Genomic DNA, 16,815 nt, shown 5'->3' with positions numbered 1-16,815 from the left:
AGTAGATGCCGGAGCCCAGAGATAAGGCCCTCTCAGGTAGGTTACCCAGGCTCAAATCAGGGTGCTGGGAAAGGACGCCAGGAAATAGGGGTTAAGAGCAAGGTGGGTGGGCACTAGGGGGAGTTTACTTTGACTGTAAAGCAGTCCATTCTTTTGTGTGTTCATTTATTTAACAAATATTTATTGAGTGTTTGCTATGTGTCAGGCTCTGTGCTCGGGGCTGGGACATAGACAAGAAGTAACCACACTGACACTTGTCCTTAGGGCTCAGTCAACTAGCAAACAAACAGACATGAACAGATTGTTGGATGAGGTCAATCCTATGAGGAAAATACAGCCGGGAAAGGACAGGGAGTCAGAGGGGCTTCTGTTCTAGAAAAAGTGGGTGGGGGAGGCCCCCCTGAGGAATGTTGACACTTGACCAGAGACAAGGATAAGGTGAAGCAGTTTGAAACGTGGTTTGGACCTTGGGAGTGAGATCACTCTCAATATATCCATGGCACATGCACACTCACACACAGGCTCACACGCACACACACACATATGCACACACATACTCATATACACAGCCATTGTGCTTAGCTTCTATCTGGCACATAGATGATGCTTAATTTTCACTGTTTTAAGTATTTATTATTGTAATTACTCTGTTGTTTTCAGGCTTCCCTTGTGGCTCATCTGGCTCCACTGTGGCCCACAGTGCGGGAGACCTGGGTTCGATCCCTGGGTTGGGAAGATCCCCTGGAGGAGGGAAAGGCTACCCACTCCAGTATTCTGGCCTGGAGAATTCCATGGACTGTGTAGTCCGTGGGGCCACAAAGAGTCAGACACAACTGAGCGACTTGCACTTGCACTTTCACTGTTGTTTTCATTGGATCCTCGTATTAGGTAAAATCATTGAGAGAGAAAATATAGAGACAAAAAGAGGACTGAGGACAAAACTTAGCATTTCCCAATTTCAAGACTGAGACAGGATGAGAGCCCAGCAGGACACTGACAAGGCGAGGTCGTTCACTTATTCAGTCAACAAGTGTCTGTCGGTCACCTGTCAGGGCCAGGCTCCGCGGTGGGGCCTTCAGTGGGTGCATCGGACGTGGCGCTTCCCCCACGGACCTCACTGTCTGGGGGAGGGTGCGAGGCCACACCGTGCCGTCCCTGAGTGCCTGCCATGGGCCAGGCCCCGCTCCAAGCAGCAGGGGACACAATGGGAACAGACCAGGTCCTGGCCCGCAGGCTTCTGTTCCACGCTATGCAGTGTGACACCTGGGACAACAGAGGGAAGCCCTGGGTGCTGCGGGCACATTGAGGGACTGTCAGGGCCACTCAGCCCAGGGCGGTCAGGGAAGGCTGCACAGAGCCCTCGCTGTCCTGGTGGAGCAGGAGGACGGGATAGGAGGTGCTGAGGAAGACAACGCCACGCAGTGGGAGGGCAGCTCAAGAGTCCAGGGTGTTCAGGGGAGGAAGGTGCCAAGGTCACTGCTGCAGGCTCCAGGAAAGCCCAGAAGATGAGGGCTGTGCAGGGCATTGGGCTTTGGTGATAAGGAAATTTCTGATGTTCAGGAGGCCAGTTTCAGTAAATGAGGCAGTGGAAGCCACGTTATAAGGAATTAAGAACTGAGTGGGTAATGAGGATGCAAAGGTGGTATATGCAGACCAGCTTTCAGTAAGTTTGGTTGTTCGTGGAAGGAGAGGAAAAACAGGCAGAAGGAAACCTCGTTTAATAATGTCCACTGGGAACTCCAGGCCCCCTGAGACTGCTGCAGGAGCTGCGGGACCCCTCCCTTCTCTCTGCCCTGTCACTCACCCCCTGTGATAGAAAGGCCTCAACCTTCCCCTCTGCTGCCCTGAAGCGCACTGTGTACCTAGTGCAGGTAGGCGCCTGCATGGGGCTCCCACCCGCGGGGCGAGAGTGGGGGCCAGACTCAAACAGAGGTACAGGTGGATCAGTTCCACCTGTGCCACTGCCTTGTTATTCAGCCACTAGTCGCTTATAGGTGAGTAGGAAACCCACAGAAACTGAAACACCTCAAACCCTCCCTCTCCACATCCGAGGAGCATCCAGGAAGCAGGCTGATCAGGAGTCTGTAAGCTGCAAGTATCCGAGAGCATCTGAAAGTCCAGGACACCTGCCAATGCAGAGGTCTGCTGACCGCTGTCCTGTGTCTTGGGCAGATTCCTGTGGATCCACAGAGCAACGACCCAAGTCAGTCGGACAAACAGGACGTGCTCTGCATGTGCTTCAGCCCCTCTGAGGAAACGCTGATCGCCAGCACCAGCAAGAACCAGCTCTACAGCATCACCATGTCCCTGACAGAGATCAGCAAGGTGAGTCTCGCCAGCAGCGCTTCCTGCCAGCCGGGGGACTGGTCACCACTAGGCAAATTTTAATCCAGTTCCTGAGCATAGGCCCATTCACCACTTTATAACAAAGCGAAAGAAACTCTAATTTCAAAATGTCCTTGTAGGAGCACTCCAATACCCACAGGGGGCCGGGGTGGGGGACACCAGAATCTGATTGTTGTAGCCTCTTTGGGTGGCATCACTGACTCGATGGACATGAGTTTGAGCAAGCTCCGGGAGTTGGTGATGGACAGGGAAGCCTGGCATGCTGCAGTCCATGGCGTCGCAGAGAGTCAGACATGACTGAGTGACTGAACTGAGCCTCTTTGGAAAACACCGTGGAGGTCTCTCTCGGATTTAAATTGTACCTATCTTTTCCTCAGCAAGCAAGTGTACTTCAGGTATTTAATATACTGCAGTACTTTGTGCAGTCCTGTGCATGGAGATGTTTATGTGTAAAGGTTTATCATTGCTTTTGTTTTTAAATAATAAAGAAAGCCGGTATGAATACACTGTAGATATTGTGGCAAAAAGGATAAAAAAGAAGCACTTTGTACTTATAAAAGGTTCACTTTATCAAGCAGACATTACAGTTTTAAATTTGTATGCAGCTAATAGCATGGACTCAAAATATAACCTGCAAACTTTGGCAGAACAACAAGGAAAAAAAACCACCTACAATCACAGGAGGTTTTAATATATCTTTCTCAGCAATGATGGTTTTTAAAATAATAAACCTATTGAGTTATTCATACACTATACAATTCACCTACTTAAAGTGTACAATTCAATGGTTTTTCGTACATTCATAGAGTTATGCAGCCATTACCACCATTAATTTTAGAGCATTTCTTCACTAAAAAAAAAAAAAAAATGCTGTTTAGCTATTATGCTCCCATCATCCCATCTGCCTCCCCCAGCTCTAGCCAGTCACTAATGTCTTGTGTCTCTAAATTTGCCTTTCCTGAATGTTTCATAGCAATATGTAGACTCTTGTGACTGGCTTTCTTCACTTAGCACAGTGTTTTCAAGTTTCATTCATGTTCGAGCTTGTGTCAGTACTCCATTCCTTTTCATAACTGAATAATATCCCATTGCATGGATACATCATTTTTGTTGGTCTAATCATCAGTTAATGAACATTTGGGTTCTTCCACCTTTTGGATATTATAAATACTGCTGCTCTAAACATCTATGTACAAGTTTTTGTGTGGAAATACGTTCTTATTTTTCTTGGATATTTATCTAGGAGTGAAATTCCTGAGTCAAGTAGTAACTCCATATTTAACCACTAAAGGAACTGCCAGATAGTTTTCCCAAAGTGCTGAACTGTTTTATATTCCTGTCAGCTGTGGACAAGTGTTCTAACCTCTATTTTTGTCAGCACTTATTCTTATCTGATTTTTAATTTACATTCATAACAGTGGCTGGTCTGTAGTTTTCTTGTGATGCCTTTGTCTGCATTTGGTATTGGGATAATACTAACCTCACAGAATGAAGTGCAGAGATAAGGTGGAAAAGAGAGTTGCTTTTGCTTCAACACAGGGGAGATTTGAGTGTATTTAAAAGCTTTTAGGCTAATATGTAAATCATTCTGTCATATACCCCAGACTAAGACATTTTTATCATTTCACGTGGGGGGACCTCATTCACAAGGACTCAGAAGGGACTGATGATTTGATGGCTGGATCTTCAGTCTGTCCGCTTTCTCCATGTAGGGGGTGAGCTCACTGCATAGAGCTTCTCTCCCTGCTGTTAGGCATGCCTCTCAGAGGGAAGGTTGCCTGGAAAGGAGAGAACCAGACCAGAGAGCGGGATCTTCCGTAGAATGGAGGGTTTTCACTCTCTCTCCCAGGATGTGTGAGTCTCCTGCCTGTCTCCACATGTACACTCTGCCCTTAGGCCCCTGAATTATACTCTGTTCAGCTTCCAGAGTGATCTTTTCAAAACCCAGATGTGGCTGTCACAAAATTCACATGTTCCACCACCTCCACCTTTGTCACAGCCTCAACCCCTCAGTGACCTTCCGGTGCTCTGAGAAGAACCGAACTATGTGCACGGGGCTGGGTGATGTCTGGTCCAGGCTGCGCTCTGCCGCCCCATCCCATCACTCCACCTGATAGAACGGGCCCTTTGATCACTAGGAGTCTGCATGTTCCCTCTGCCGAAAGGCATCAGCACTCCTGCCTCTGCCTGGGGCTCTCATCCTCTCCTCTCCCCCACGTTAGTTCTTGTTAGTTCTTGCTCATCCTTCAAGGGGGAAGAAAGCTACTAGCAATGTGCCAGTAGAGACAGGGAGGTTGAAAATATTAGAGAAAGTAGGGGAAGCAGGCAGAGAATGGGAATAATCTGTGCCTACCCCCTGTTGGCTCAGACAGTAAAGAATCTGCCTGCTATGTGGGAGACCTAGGTTTGATCCCTGGGTCGAGAAGATTCCCCTGGAGAAGGAAATGGCTACCCACTCCAGTATTCTTGCCTGGGAAATCCCATGGACAGAGGAGCCTGTCAGGCTACAGTCCATGGGGATGACAGAGAGTTGGACGCAACTGAGTGACTTTCACTTTCACTCTCCACCCCCTCTTTCTGACAGCCCAGCACCTCTTTCTGATATAGCAGAGGGGGGTAGACTAGATGCAGGTAGTTTCTAAGTGGGGAAGGGTCTGAATTTGAGGGAATTGCCAGCTCAGCCTTTGTCTTGGCTTGTGAGCAGTGTATACACCTCATTGAGTTTCCCAATTATCACTCCTCATGCAGAAGTCCCAGGTATAATGCTTCTGATGACAAACACCTGAAATCTATGGAACATGCAGACCCGTGCAATAGGATACATTTTAACTTAAAATCATTCACCCAGTTCTCCTAGCTGCAGCTGATGGAGTCATACAGTCTCTCTGCAGAGAAATTTGGGAGTACTCATTAAGATCCTTAACACCATTCAGACCATTTTGCCCGTATTCCATTTCTAGAAATGTATGTGTTGTGTGGGGCCCAACCTATTGGTAGTGAAGCCATCAGCTAGGAAAGCTGGAGGCACTCACCCTCAGCTGCATCTCTCCCAGCAAGCCTGACACACACTTGCCCCACCAGGGCCAGTGCTGGGGCCAGACAGGCCCTTTTGGTTCTTATTACAGTTGAAGGATACTCTTGAGCAAAATCCATCAGGGAACTTTGAGGAACAAAATTTCTTACTCACAGGTCTTGGAGGGTACATAGCATGCCCAAGGGCCATATGCAGTGAGGCCATGGGTAAAGAGAGAGGCAGACAGGGGCTCTGCCTTTATCAGGGTTTGGGGATGGGGTGTCAGAGTTTTGAGAGTTCACTATTTTTTTAATGGTCATTTAGTCATGAGTGTGGGAATTAGGGTACAGGAAGAGTGGGATCATTCAAGAAGTCAGTTAATTAAGTATCCAGGGCTTTCTACAAAAGGGATCCTCAAGGGTGGGGGCAACAATTCTTTAGCTGGTTGTTTTGCTGGTAACTGTCATACAACTGCAATATGTTTATTCAAGCTGGAGGTCCTTTGAAATAGATGCCTTGAGACTCAAAAACTTACTGTCAGGAACTTACTCTACAATGTCTAAAGAATTAATCAGAGAGGTACACAGACTTACTTGCAAGAATATTTAGTCCATGTTACCCCTTGATAGCAAAAACTTGGAGACCACCTAAATGTTCCCACAGTAGAAGAATGGATAAATTAAATCCTGGTATATTTATAGGATAAAATATTTTATTGCCATTAAAATGTTTTAAAATAATAATAGCATGGGGAAATATGCATTATGTTAAAGCAACTTGCCCACAGCCTGATTTCTGTGCATCTGGGCCAATTAACATCCATAAGCAGTAATGAGAGCTGCAGTGCCTGGCCAGTCTCTTGCTTCCTCTGCTCAGTCTGATTCTGTGTGATTTCTCCAGGGGGAGCCTGCCCACTTTGAGTATCTGATGTACCCGTTACACTCGGCATCCATCACTGGTCTAGATACTTGCATCCGCAAACCCCTCATTGCCACCTGCTCTGTAGATCGGTCCGTCCGCATCTGGAATTATGAATCAAAGTAAGAAATGAAAGGCTTTGCTACTGGGGTATGCAGGATTTCGGCTGTTAAATTTTCCCATGCAAATTATTTTAGAGAGTTTTCCATTTTAATTACTTAGAAGCTTTCAGCTGGAAACCTTCTATAAAAAAATCAAGTCCGTCAGACTTCCTTTTTCTCTTTTCACTCTTGCATGAGCTAGAAAATCACTTTGTACTTTATTAAGTGTTTACTCTGTGCCATATACTATGCTTGGCCCTGGGGACATAAACCAATATCTCACCTCCTTATCCTCCTGTGTCCTTAGACCTTTCCTGTCCTCTCGCCTTCCCCACCCTACCCACCACCCTCACTGGATCAGTTCTTTGTTTCATGGAGCTCTCCAGATCACTGTTTCCTCCTTTCAATGCTAATCACTGCCCCAACAACCCTCACCTTCCAATGATTTTATCCTCCGGGCCCAGCTTCCCTGAGAATCTCCAGCCTAGCTTGGCCCCAGAATATAACTTCTTTGCTTTTACATATAGCTGCTGGGGCTGCTAGGGAAAGAATTGTGCAATACTTCTGAGTTGGAGATCTGGATGGAGTTGTGTCTTCAACATCCCTAAACACCCCTTGATCAGTCCCTCCACATGCCATACTCATTGATGAACACTGTCCTCAAGTAACCAAGATCTAGAAAAAGAGGCACCAATAATTACAAGTAATAAAGTATTCCAAATGCTGGTATAAAAATACATACCAGATACAATGGAATGCTCAAGGGACTTAGTGGGCTAGACTTGTATTCAGTAATGTATCTTTTTCACAGTTCTTTGGAACTATTTAAGGAATACCAAGAAGAAGCTTATACAATCAGCCTTCACCCATCTGGACACTACATTGTGGTAGGGTTTGCTGACAAACTACGCATTATGAATCTACTTATTGATGATATACGTTCTTTCAAAGAATACTCCGTCAGAGGGTGCAAAGAGGTAAGAACTTCTGGAGGTAAGTATCTTGGAAAGTCAGAGTTAAAATATCACGAGCTAACACAGCCGAAGAGGTAGACCAAAGAATGTCTTAGAGAATTTTAGTGGCTTAAAAATCTTTCCGCCAAAGTTACTGAGTATATTGGTCCTATCCCTTTTCTTTTTTGCCCACCAGAGCATATCTTTGAACCAAACCGTGTGAGATCCCACCTGCAATCTGTCCTCTCTGTGACTGTGGAGTAATTTTTTTTAAGCATTGAAAAGAAAGTTATCACATATTCAGAGTCACAGTTGGGAGGACAGGGTTGGCAATTGGGAGGGATCAGGGAAAATGAGCAACGGTGAAAGACAGTAGCAGCCTGTCTGATTTCCCCCATCCCCATCCCGAAGATGACTCACAGAAACAAGACAGAGCTTTAAAGCATCACTTTCCCACTCTGAGACTTCTTCCACAGGCAAAATGAGTATTCCACTCTCTGATCCAAACAGCTTCATGACTCATGCACATGGTGGCATCAGCATCTTGGCCAGTATGAGCTATAGGAATAGTGACATCAAATAGGCCAATTCTGAGTTTATTTATTTACACCTTCCCCAATTCCCAGTCCTACACACGGTGTCAGCATGAACTCTTCGGGAAAAGAAGCTCTCGACTACAACCTCCAGGTAAACCACTCTTTCTTTCACTCTTGCTCTCTCCCTGTATTTCCTTGCAGTGTTCCTTTAGCAATGGAGGTCACCTGTTTGCTGCAGTCAATGGGAACGTGATTCACATTTTTTCCACCACAAGCCTAGAGAATATCTCAAACCTGAAAGGACACACAGGGAAGGTAAGTGAGTGAGCAGTGTCCAGGGAAACAAGGGCACAGAGTCAAACATCATGCTGGCCAATGGGATATAAGAGAACAAAAGAGAAGTGATTCTTTTCTTCTCGGAGGTCCCTGTCTAGTTGAGGGAAAAGACAAGAAAACAAATGCACATACAGATTTAAGTACTAACTGCAGAAAACTCAATGAAAGAAGAATACGGGTTGTTAGAAGAGGAAGTGATGAGGAGTTGACATCATGAAGATTGGGATGTTCACAAAGGCATGGTCCTAAGGAGTGAGTCAGAATTAACCAGACAGACCTAATGGGTCAAATCATTGCCAATAGGGATCCAAAGACCCTGAGATGGAGATTGCTAGAGGTAGAGGAGGAACTATCTGTGGTACTGAAACACAGGTATCTGGAATAAAACTTGGCATGAGCTGAGATTGGTGAGGTTTGCAGGGCCTGAGTTCTTGAAATCTTGTTCATGGAAACTTATAGGCCCTGGTAGCTCAGCTCATAAAGAATTCACCTGCAATGCAGGAGACCCCAGTTCCATTCCTGGGTTGGGAAGATCCCCTCGAGAAGGGGTAGGCTATGCACCTCCAGTATTCTTGGGCTTCCCTGGTGGCTAAGTCGGTAAAGAATCACCTGCAATGCAGGACCCCTGGGTTGGGAAGATCCCCTGGAGGAGGGCATGGCAACCTATTCCAGTATTCTTGCCTGGAGAATCCCCATGGACCAAGGAGCCTGGTGGGTTACAATCAGTGGGATCACAAAGAGTCAGACACCACTGAGCGACTAAGCACAGCACATACTTTATCCTCCTTTTTCCTTGAAATCACTGAAGACTTTCAGGCCAAGAAATGATATGACCATATTTGCACTTTACAAGATTACTTTGGCTGCGGAGTAAAGATTGTATTGAAAGGGATGAGGGTAGAAGTGGTAAGGAGATTGTTGTCTACATGATGATAGTATTTTGGAGCAGGATGGAGCTGGTACCAATAGGAAGAAATGTATGCATTCAAAAGATATTTAGGAAGTTAAACCAGTAGTACCTGAAGGTAAAGTGGATATGGAGCGTGAACAAAAGGGAGACGCCAAAGACTGAAAGGGTAAGAAGTCAGCAGATGAATTTAGATAGAAAAAGCAGTGGGAAAGAAAGGCATTTTAGGCAGCAGCACGTATCACAGGTGAGGGGATGGGAGTATAGAACAGGACGGTGGTTTGTGGTTTATAGGCTGGAACACTGAGCACATCTGAGAAGTGATACAAAGAGGAGCTGGAGAAGTTTGTTGCATCATGGAGTGTGTGTGCCATGCCAAGGAACTGGACATTAGTCTGTAGGTGATGAGAAATAACTGGAAGGATTTAAGAAAATAAGTAATGGGATTAGATAGATAATTTTCCAGACAGTATTGAAAATGGTTTAGAGGGGAGGGAAGTTGGAGTGAAAGAGGTCAGCTAGAAAGTGAGGGTGAGAGAGGAGCTAGGAACTAAACCATGGCTTTCATAGTAGGGACAGAGAGAAGGAAGCTATTAAGCTCCATTTTGGACATGTTGTTTGCTGTGTCCAGGAGTGTGGTATGTGAGAGTAGAACTCAGAAAGAAGTCTGGGCTAAAAATCCCAATTCAGGGAATTAGGTGGTAGTTAGTGGAAGTCAGAGGCGTAGATTAGATCACTAAGCGCTCGTGCCGAATCTGAGATCTTGGTCAGGAGAGAGGTGACCAACATGTAAGGAACTGGTAAAGAGAGAGACTGCAAATGAAGGTTCAGAGAGAACCTGGAATCAAGGAATGGTATCAAAGAAGCCAGGGAACTAGTTTCCAGACAGATAAAGAAGTCAGTGACCATTGACTTCAGCAACTTACAGATCGTAAGTGTAAGTGCTGTTACACACAAGGGTATTGAGAGCTACTGAGCTTCCTCCACTCCAGCAGTGTGATTGCCGAGACGTAGAGGAAGGCACAGCAGGGGAAAGTGATGCTCTTTCTAGAACCAGGCACATCCCCATAGGAAGCCCTGTCTCACCAACCCGGGGAGCAGCCATTTGTTCCATCACTTTACCAGAATTTATAGCACTTGTCTCTAATCAGGGATATATGTTAGGTTTACAGGTGTACTATTAAAAGAAACTACAAAAACAAACAAAAAATACAGATGGAGCATGCAGCTAAAACCATGCGTATGTGGAAATTTTTAACATTAAACATGTATTGGAAAAATGACAAAGATGAAAATCAGTGATACAACCATCCATTGAAAAAGATAAGAAGTAGAACAGCAAATTAATTCAAAGAAAACGAATTGAAGGACATCATAAGGATAAGAGCAGGATGGAACAGAGAACATTTACACAATAGAAGATCATCAAAGCCAAACTTTGTTTTTTGAAAGCCCAAAATGGACAAACCTTTAGCAAAATTGTTTAAGAGAAAAAAGAGAGAGAAGATGTAAGTAACCAACATGAGTAACGAAAAGGGGGTAATGAAAAGGGGTTATCACTACAGGTCCGATAGATATTTTAAAAGATTATAAGAGAGTATTATGAACAACTTTATGTAAATAAATTTGAATAAATAGATGAACTGACAAATTCCTAGAAAAATTGAATCTTTAATTTAAAACCTGACAAAACTGTCACTGGAGAAGTATATCGAATTTTAAGGGAAGCATGACACTAATCTTGGGCAGAAAAAAAACTCTTCTAGAAAATTTTTTTAAAAAAGTAAATACTTGCAGCATTGTTCTAGGAGGCCAGCATAGTTGTGATACCAAAACCTATCAAAGACATCACAAGAAAGGAAAATGGTAAACCATTCTTTTGTGTGAACATAAAGATGTCCTAAATAAATTATCATCAAACCAATGCAGCAGTATGTTAAAAGGATAATACAACATGGCCATGTTGATTCATTCTAGGAATACAACATTGTTTTAGATTTTGAAATCATTAGTGTATACCACATTAATATAGTAAGGGTGAAAAAGCAAATGCTTATCTCTATAAATCCAAATCTAATAATCAATAGCATTAACAGTGTATCAGTAACATAACAGATTTAAAAAGTACTTAAAATAATGGGGAATGTACTTTATTATAAAAAAAAATCTTGTATAAGACATTTATTTTAAAAGCCTACAACAGTCAGCACAGTTGATTATGAAGTTGTGGAAGACAGAGAACAAAACATGATGCCTTCTGTTAGCCTCGTGCTGAGTTCTGTCCAGTGCAGTAAGGCACGAAATGGAAATACACATTAGTCCATGTGTTGTGCTTAGTCGACCGCTCAGTCATGTCCAACTCTTTGCGACCTCATTGACTGTAGCCCGCCAGGCTCATCTGCCCATGAGAATTCTCCAGGGAAGAATACTGGAGTGGGTTGCCATGCCCTCCTCCAGAGGATCTTCCCAACCCAAGGGTCGAACCCAGGTCTCCCACGTCGCAGGCAGATTCTTTACCATCTGAGACACCAGGGAAGCCCAACATTAAGTCCATGGGGCTGCCATAACAAAATAGCCCAGACTGGATGGCTTATGAAGAGCAGAAATTTTTCCTCACAGTGTGGAGGATGGGGAGTCCAAGATCAAGGGGCCAGCATGATCAGAAGAGGGCCCTCTTCCTGGTTTCAGACTTCCTGTAGCCTCACATGGTGGAAGGAGCGAGCTAGCACTCAGGGGTCTTTCCTAAGAGCACTCATCCCATTCTTGAGGGGAGCACTCAAGACCTAATCACTTCCCAAAGGCACCACTTCCTAATACCATCACCTTTGAATGTCAGGATTTCAACATAGGAATTGAAGTGGGGCTGATGAGAGGAACATTCAGACCATAGCAAAATAAGAGGCATGAAGGTTGGAAAGGAAGAAATAAAGCTATTACCACGGACAGTATAACTGAGTTTGTAAAAAATTTAGAGAATTTGCAGATAAACTATTAAAATTAGTGAATCTGGGAATATTGTTGGAAATGAATTGATTCTATTTAAGTCCATTTTTACATAATAGTGACAGTCAAAAAATGTAATTTAAAAGGTAGAGCTCGGGCTGAGCCATGACTGAGGATGTGGCTGGTAGGACTGGAGTCGTGGGGAACACCCACAACGGCATCCAGTTGGCCAGGAGGTTGGCTACTTAGGAGATTGAGCAAACGTGTTGGAGATGTTAACGTATTGGAGATCATGGGAGCCAGTCACTCTGTTGGAGAAGGGAGTTACAAATATGGAAAAGGGAAAAGGTTAGAATGTTGTTTTTATTTGGCGGTTTTGTTCAGTGACTTGGTAAACGAATTCTGAGAAGTCTTTTCTTCTCCTGCAGTGGGCAGCCTCGGATGTTGCTGCCCAGATGTTTTTCTTTCTTGATCTTTTAGCCTAGGTTACCTAGGGCTTGTCCCTGGGCTGACCTAAGCCACTTAATTAGTCATAGATTATGCTTAAGGCCCCTTCCCCAGTTATATTTTCACCCTTTACTGTTGGATTTTTGTTTAGAAAACAGAAAACTATGATTTTCCTGTCACGGTTCATGGAGTTTATGCTTTTGCTCCATGTTTAGCCAGAAACTAGTAGTTTCGAGGTTCCCTCTCTGACTGTACCTGAGAGGGTGCAGCCTCAGCCATGCACACCACCTTCCAGGCTGCCAGGCATAAGCATGATGTGATTTCTAAGCCTGACTTCCTGGGAAATGCCACTGGGTCAGAAGCTTATTATTCAGTTAGTGTTGGTCAGAGATTGTGTTTAAACCCTTCGTGCCGGTGAGGCTTCCACCCTGTGTCAGTGGGGTTTTGTGCAGCATAGGAGATGCTTTCAAGTGTCCCCATATCCTGCTCTGATTGCTCCTGAGTGCGTGCAGCAGAGCACATACGTCAGCCTTCCTGATCCCCACGGTTGTCGCTCATCCCAGAAGGGCTCTCTCGACCATCTCCTTCCCTTGTTCTTCCTGCCATAATTCTGTTACTGCTCTGCCATTTTGCTTCTGTCAGGGAGTTTCCAGCCTTCTCTTAATTGCCCTCCACCTAGATTTCCACCAATTTAGATGATGCCCGTAGGATGGAATTCTCCATGCTCTCTTCCAAATGAGTCAGTCTCCGCCAGCAGAGCTGTGGAGCTCATTGTCTTACGACCAATGTCCCCCCTGGGAAGAAGTTCTGCTCTACCACACCAGAACAGGGGTGAGGGGTAGCAACTTTCTTTCCCAAGAGTGACCTCCCTACTCTGTGCGTGGCGCTGGCAGCTGGAAAGGGGGTGGGATCCCTCATTGCTTCAGCTGTCCCCTCATGGTGTAGAACCCCCACTCACTGAGTTAACTGGGGCAGGGGCACCTGGGGTACCAGTATTCTCATGTTTCCGCACTTGGAGTAGAACTTCCACCAGCAGGTGGGGACCGGCTGGGGAAGGGAGATGAGGTCCTCTTGGCCACACGTGCCTGGAATAGAGCTTCTGGCTGGGGATAAGAAATGCTAGCAGGTTTCCCAAGATGAAACCATGTCCAATGACTAAGATCTAGAGGGGAGAGGGAGCCCCACCTTTTGGCTACAGCTGCCCAGAGTACACCGGAATAAAGTGTTTGAGGAAGAGGAGGGTAAAGGAGCGGATCAGCGCCTATGTACCGCAGTCCCTCCCGAGATTGAGTAGATTTTCTTGAGTGAATGTTTCTGCATTTCCTATGTGCCCTTAAGACAATTGCCAGAGACTTTAAATAACTGTTTTTATAAACTTTTTGGCCACACCACGAGGCGTGCAGGATCTTAGTTCCCCAGCCAAGGATCAAACCTGCACCCCCTGCAGTGAAAGCGTGGATTCTTAGGACCACCAGGGAGGTCCCTAAATAACTGTTTTTATGATTTTTAACAGTTACCTATTATGTAAGGGACAGGCCAGCTGAGGTTCTTACTCTGCCATTTGGAAGTAGCCTCTCTATGCAATTTTTGCAACTCCCTTTGAATATATATATATTTATATATATATATAATTATTTCAAAATAAAAAACTTTTGTAAAACATAGCAATGATTGATTGCAGCATTATAGGAATTATTATGATTCAGTCTTTATATTCATAAAGTGAAACAGAAATGAGAATGTTTTATCTTCAGTATTTTGCAAACATCTGAGGAAATAGAATGCTAACTTTCCTACGAAGCTATGATTTGTGTTTACTGAAAGGTATGTACCAGGAAAGGCCACTCTGCCTCAGCGTAGTGAATCACATAAGGGGTTGTCCTCCTCTTCTTGAGAGGGGTGTGTGTGTGTGTGTGTGTGAGAGAGAGAGAGAGAGAGAGAGAGTGAGTGTACATGCGCACTCCTAACTGGGCACGTCTTCCTCCCCTGTAGATTCGTTCAGTTGCGTGGAATACAGATGACAGCAAGTTGATTTCTTGTGGCACAGATGGTGCTGTGTACGAATGGAGTCTGTCCACAGGAAAGAGAGAGACAGAATGCGTGCTCAAGTCCTGCAGCTACAACTGCGTCACCATCTCTCCTGACGGCAAAATCATCTTTGCTGTTGGGTCAGACCAGACTCTCAAGGAGATTGCAGATTCCTCAGTGAGTCTGCCCCTGTCCCTCCTCTGGGCTGCTGCCTTGATCTGCAGAAGACAGCTTCCTGTGTTTACAGCAGAAAGGGGTTCTCCAAGAACAGGGCCCCTTCTTGGAAGAATACCTGCCTTCTCGTTCCTAGACGATCAGCTCAGTAATTGTTACCTCTGGAATGTCCTTCCCAGTGCCCACCTGACTCATTTAAGTTGCAGGGCCCTTTTCCATTCCTCCTTCGCTTGCTGACTGTAACTTCTCTCTTACCCTCCAGGGAAGGCGGTCAGCAGCATCTCTAAACTGCGCTCTAACCCTTGATTTGCACCTACTTCCGTGGGCTAAAAACAGAACTGTAGTTACTGCTATCACCTAAGCTTGCCTCCATAATTGTTTGGAAATCCCCAAAGTCTGAAATTTTAAAATTATGCACATTGGCTCCCGAATAGTTAAGGGAGGAAAGAAGAGCTTGGCAAGAACACTTCCTGGAAAAAGAGCAGTGTCCTCCTCCACGGGCCCAACCAAGAGGAGGGTATCTCTCCAGTATGCCCCCAGGTAGCCCCCAGTGTGGTGGTTTCCACGGTGCTGCACCAGAACAAAGCTTCTTAAAGGGAGGGCCATGGTTCACATCTCTTGGTATCCCTACTAGGTAGCACAATGCATGGCCCACAGAAAACCCTCGGTAAATAATTGGTGGCTAGGTGGCTGGGTGGGTTGATGGACAGTAGGGTGGATGGATGGATAGGTGGTGGGTGGATGAGTGAATTAAAGAGTGAAGGAATGAACTAATTCCCTGAGAGTGTAGTTTTGTTCCTACAATGGACATTAATAACTATTTGCTGAGTAAATTTATGATCCACATCCCATTATTAGTTTGAGATACACGATAGAGTAGCAGTCGAGAGCATACTCTCGGGAGCCTGAGTGTAGGTGGGTGAGTTGAGGTAACTTACCTAGCATCTCTGTGTCTCTGTGACTGTGTTTCATCATCTTTAAAATAGGGATGACAGTAACTACCTTAAGGGGTTTTTGTGAGGGTTAAATGAGTTACAACCTGTAAAAGCAGTAGAACGCTTCTGGGTATCTTACGAAAGTTTCCTTAGTGTTATTCCTAACTCCTAGATCTGTTTACTCACCAGTCAAGCAGCCAAGAAATATTTAGTTTGTGCCGTTTTATGTGCTAGACACTATGCCAGATGCTAAAAGGGATGGAAAACACACATTTTTAAATCCAGAAGTTGCCCTAATGTTGCTATTAAAAGCAAGGAGGAGAGTGACATGGGGACGCTGGGGACACAGTTCAGTCCCTCGCCCTGAACAGAGCTGGCTGCGTTTCAGGTAATTCGAGAGATGTCAGCATTTGACGTCATCTACACGGCCATTGTCATCTCCCACTCCGGGCGCATGATGTTTGTGGGCACCTCGGTGGGAACCATCCGTGCAATGAAGTACCCGCTCCCTCTGCAGAAAGAATTCAATGAGTACCAGGCCCACGCAGGTCCTGTGACCAAGGTGAGGGGGACCATTTCCCTGGGGTTCAGTCCCAAATTCAGCTCTCAAGAGATCCATCTGGTCCTGCCCTCTGCGTACCTGCTTCATCCCTTCTCCCTCCCAGCATCTTTTCTCTCCCCTTATTTATTAATCCAGCCAAGTGTTCAGTAAACACTTACTGGCTCTTAATACTCTTTGTTTGAACTACTCCCAGGAATTTGTCCTAGGAAGTGGTCAGAGGTGCCCCTGAAGATTTATGTTCAAGGTTGTTCATCATATTATTTTGCATAATAATATGGGCCATTTGAGAGATGCTGGAGGGCCCCACTCAGCTGTCCTCTACAGGCCAGCACCCTCATGTCCCAGCTGCTAATGGCTCACAGCTGTCCTTCTCCACAGAGTTGCTCTGGACTAAAAGGAGACATAGCCTGGAAGATGAACCCCCATCCCTCCCCAAGGGCGATAACATGAGCACACATTTGTATATTGTCCTTCCATCCCCCCTTGTAAAAAAAAGCAGTATCCATGTTTACAATGGGATCCTGAAGAACAGGCACTGGGAAATGTGTTCTCTCTCCCTCCTCCCTCTCTTAACTCCAATTGAACAATACCAGCCCCTGAGGTTTTTCATTAAGTC

The 16,815-nt window shown here is 45.2% G+C and overlaps 1 protein-coding gene across 1 annotated transcript in view; it reads left to right on the top strand.

The window, feature by feature from the left end:
* The window catches only part of CFAP57 (cilia and flagella associated protein 57), a 66,912-nt gene that overhangs the window by 10,891 nt on the left and 39,206 nt on the right, over nt 1-16,815 (top strand). Inside the window, exons 5-10 of the mRNA XM_043878335.1 lie at nt 2,173-2,325; nt 6,260-6,399; nt 7,190-7,355; nt 8,069-8,182; nt 14,493-14,705; nt 16,026-16,199. Of these exons, the coding sequence (XP_043734270.1) occupies nt 2,173-2,325; nt 6,260-6,399; nt 7,190-7,355; nt 8,069-8,182; nt 14,493-14,705; nt 16,026-16,199 (960 nt within the window). The remainder of the gene's footprint in view (nt 1-2,172; nt 2,326-6,259; nt 6,400-7,189; nt 7,356-8,068; nt 8,183-14,492; nt 14,706-16,025; nt 16,200-16,815) is intronic.

The sequence above is a fragment of the Cervus elaphus genome, chromosome 20, assembly GCF_910594005.1.
Source record: "Cervus elaphus chromosome 20, mCerEla1.1, whole genome shotgun sequence".
NCBI lineage: Eukaryota > Metazoa > Chordata > Mammalia > Artiodactyla > Cervidae > Cervus > Cervus elaphus.
This window is presented reverse-complemented; position numbering and strand designations above follow the sequence as displayed.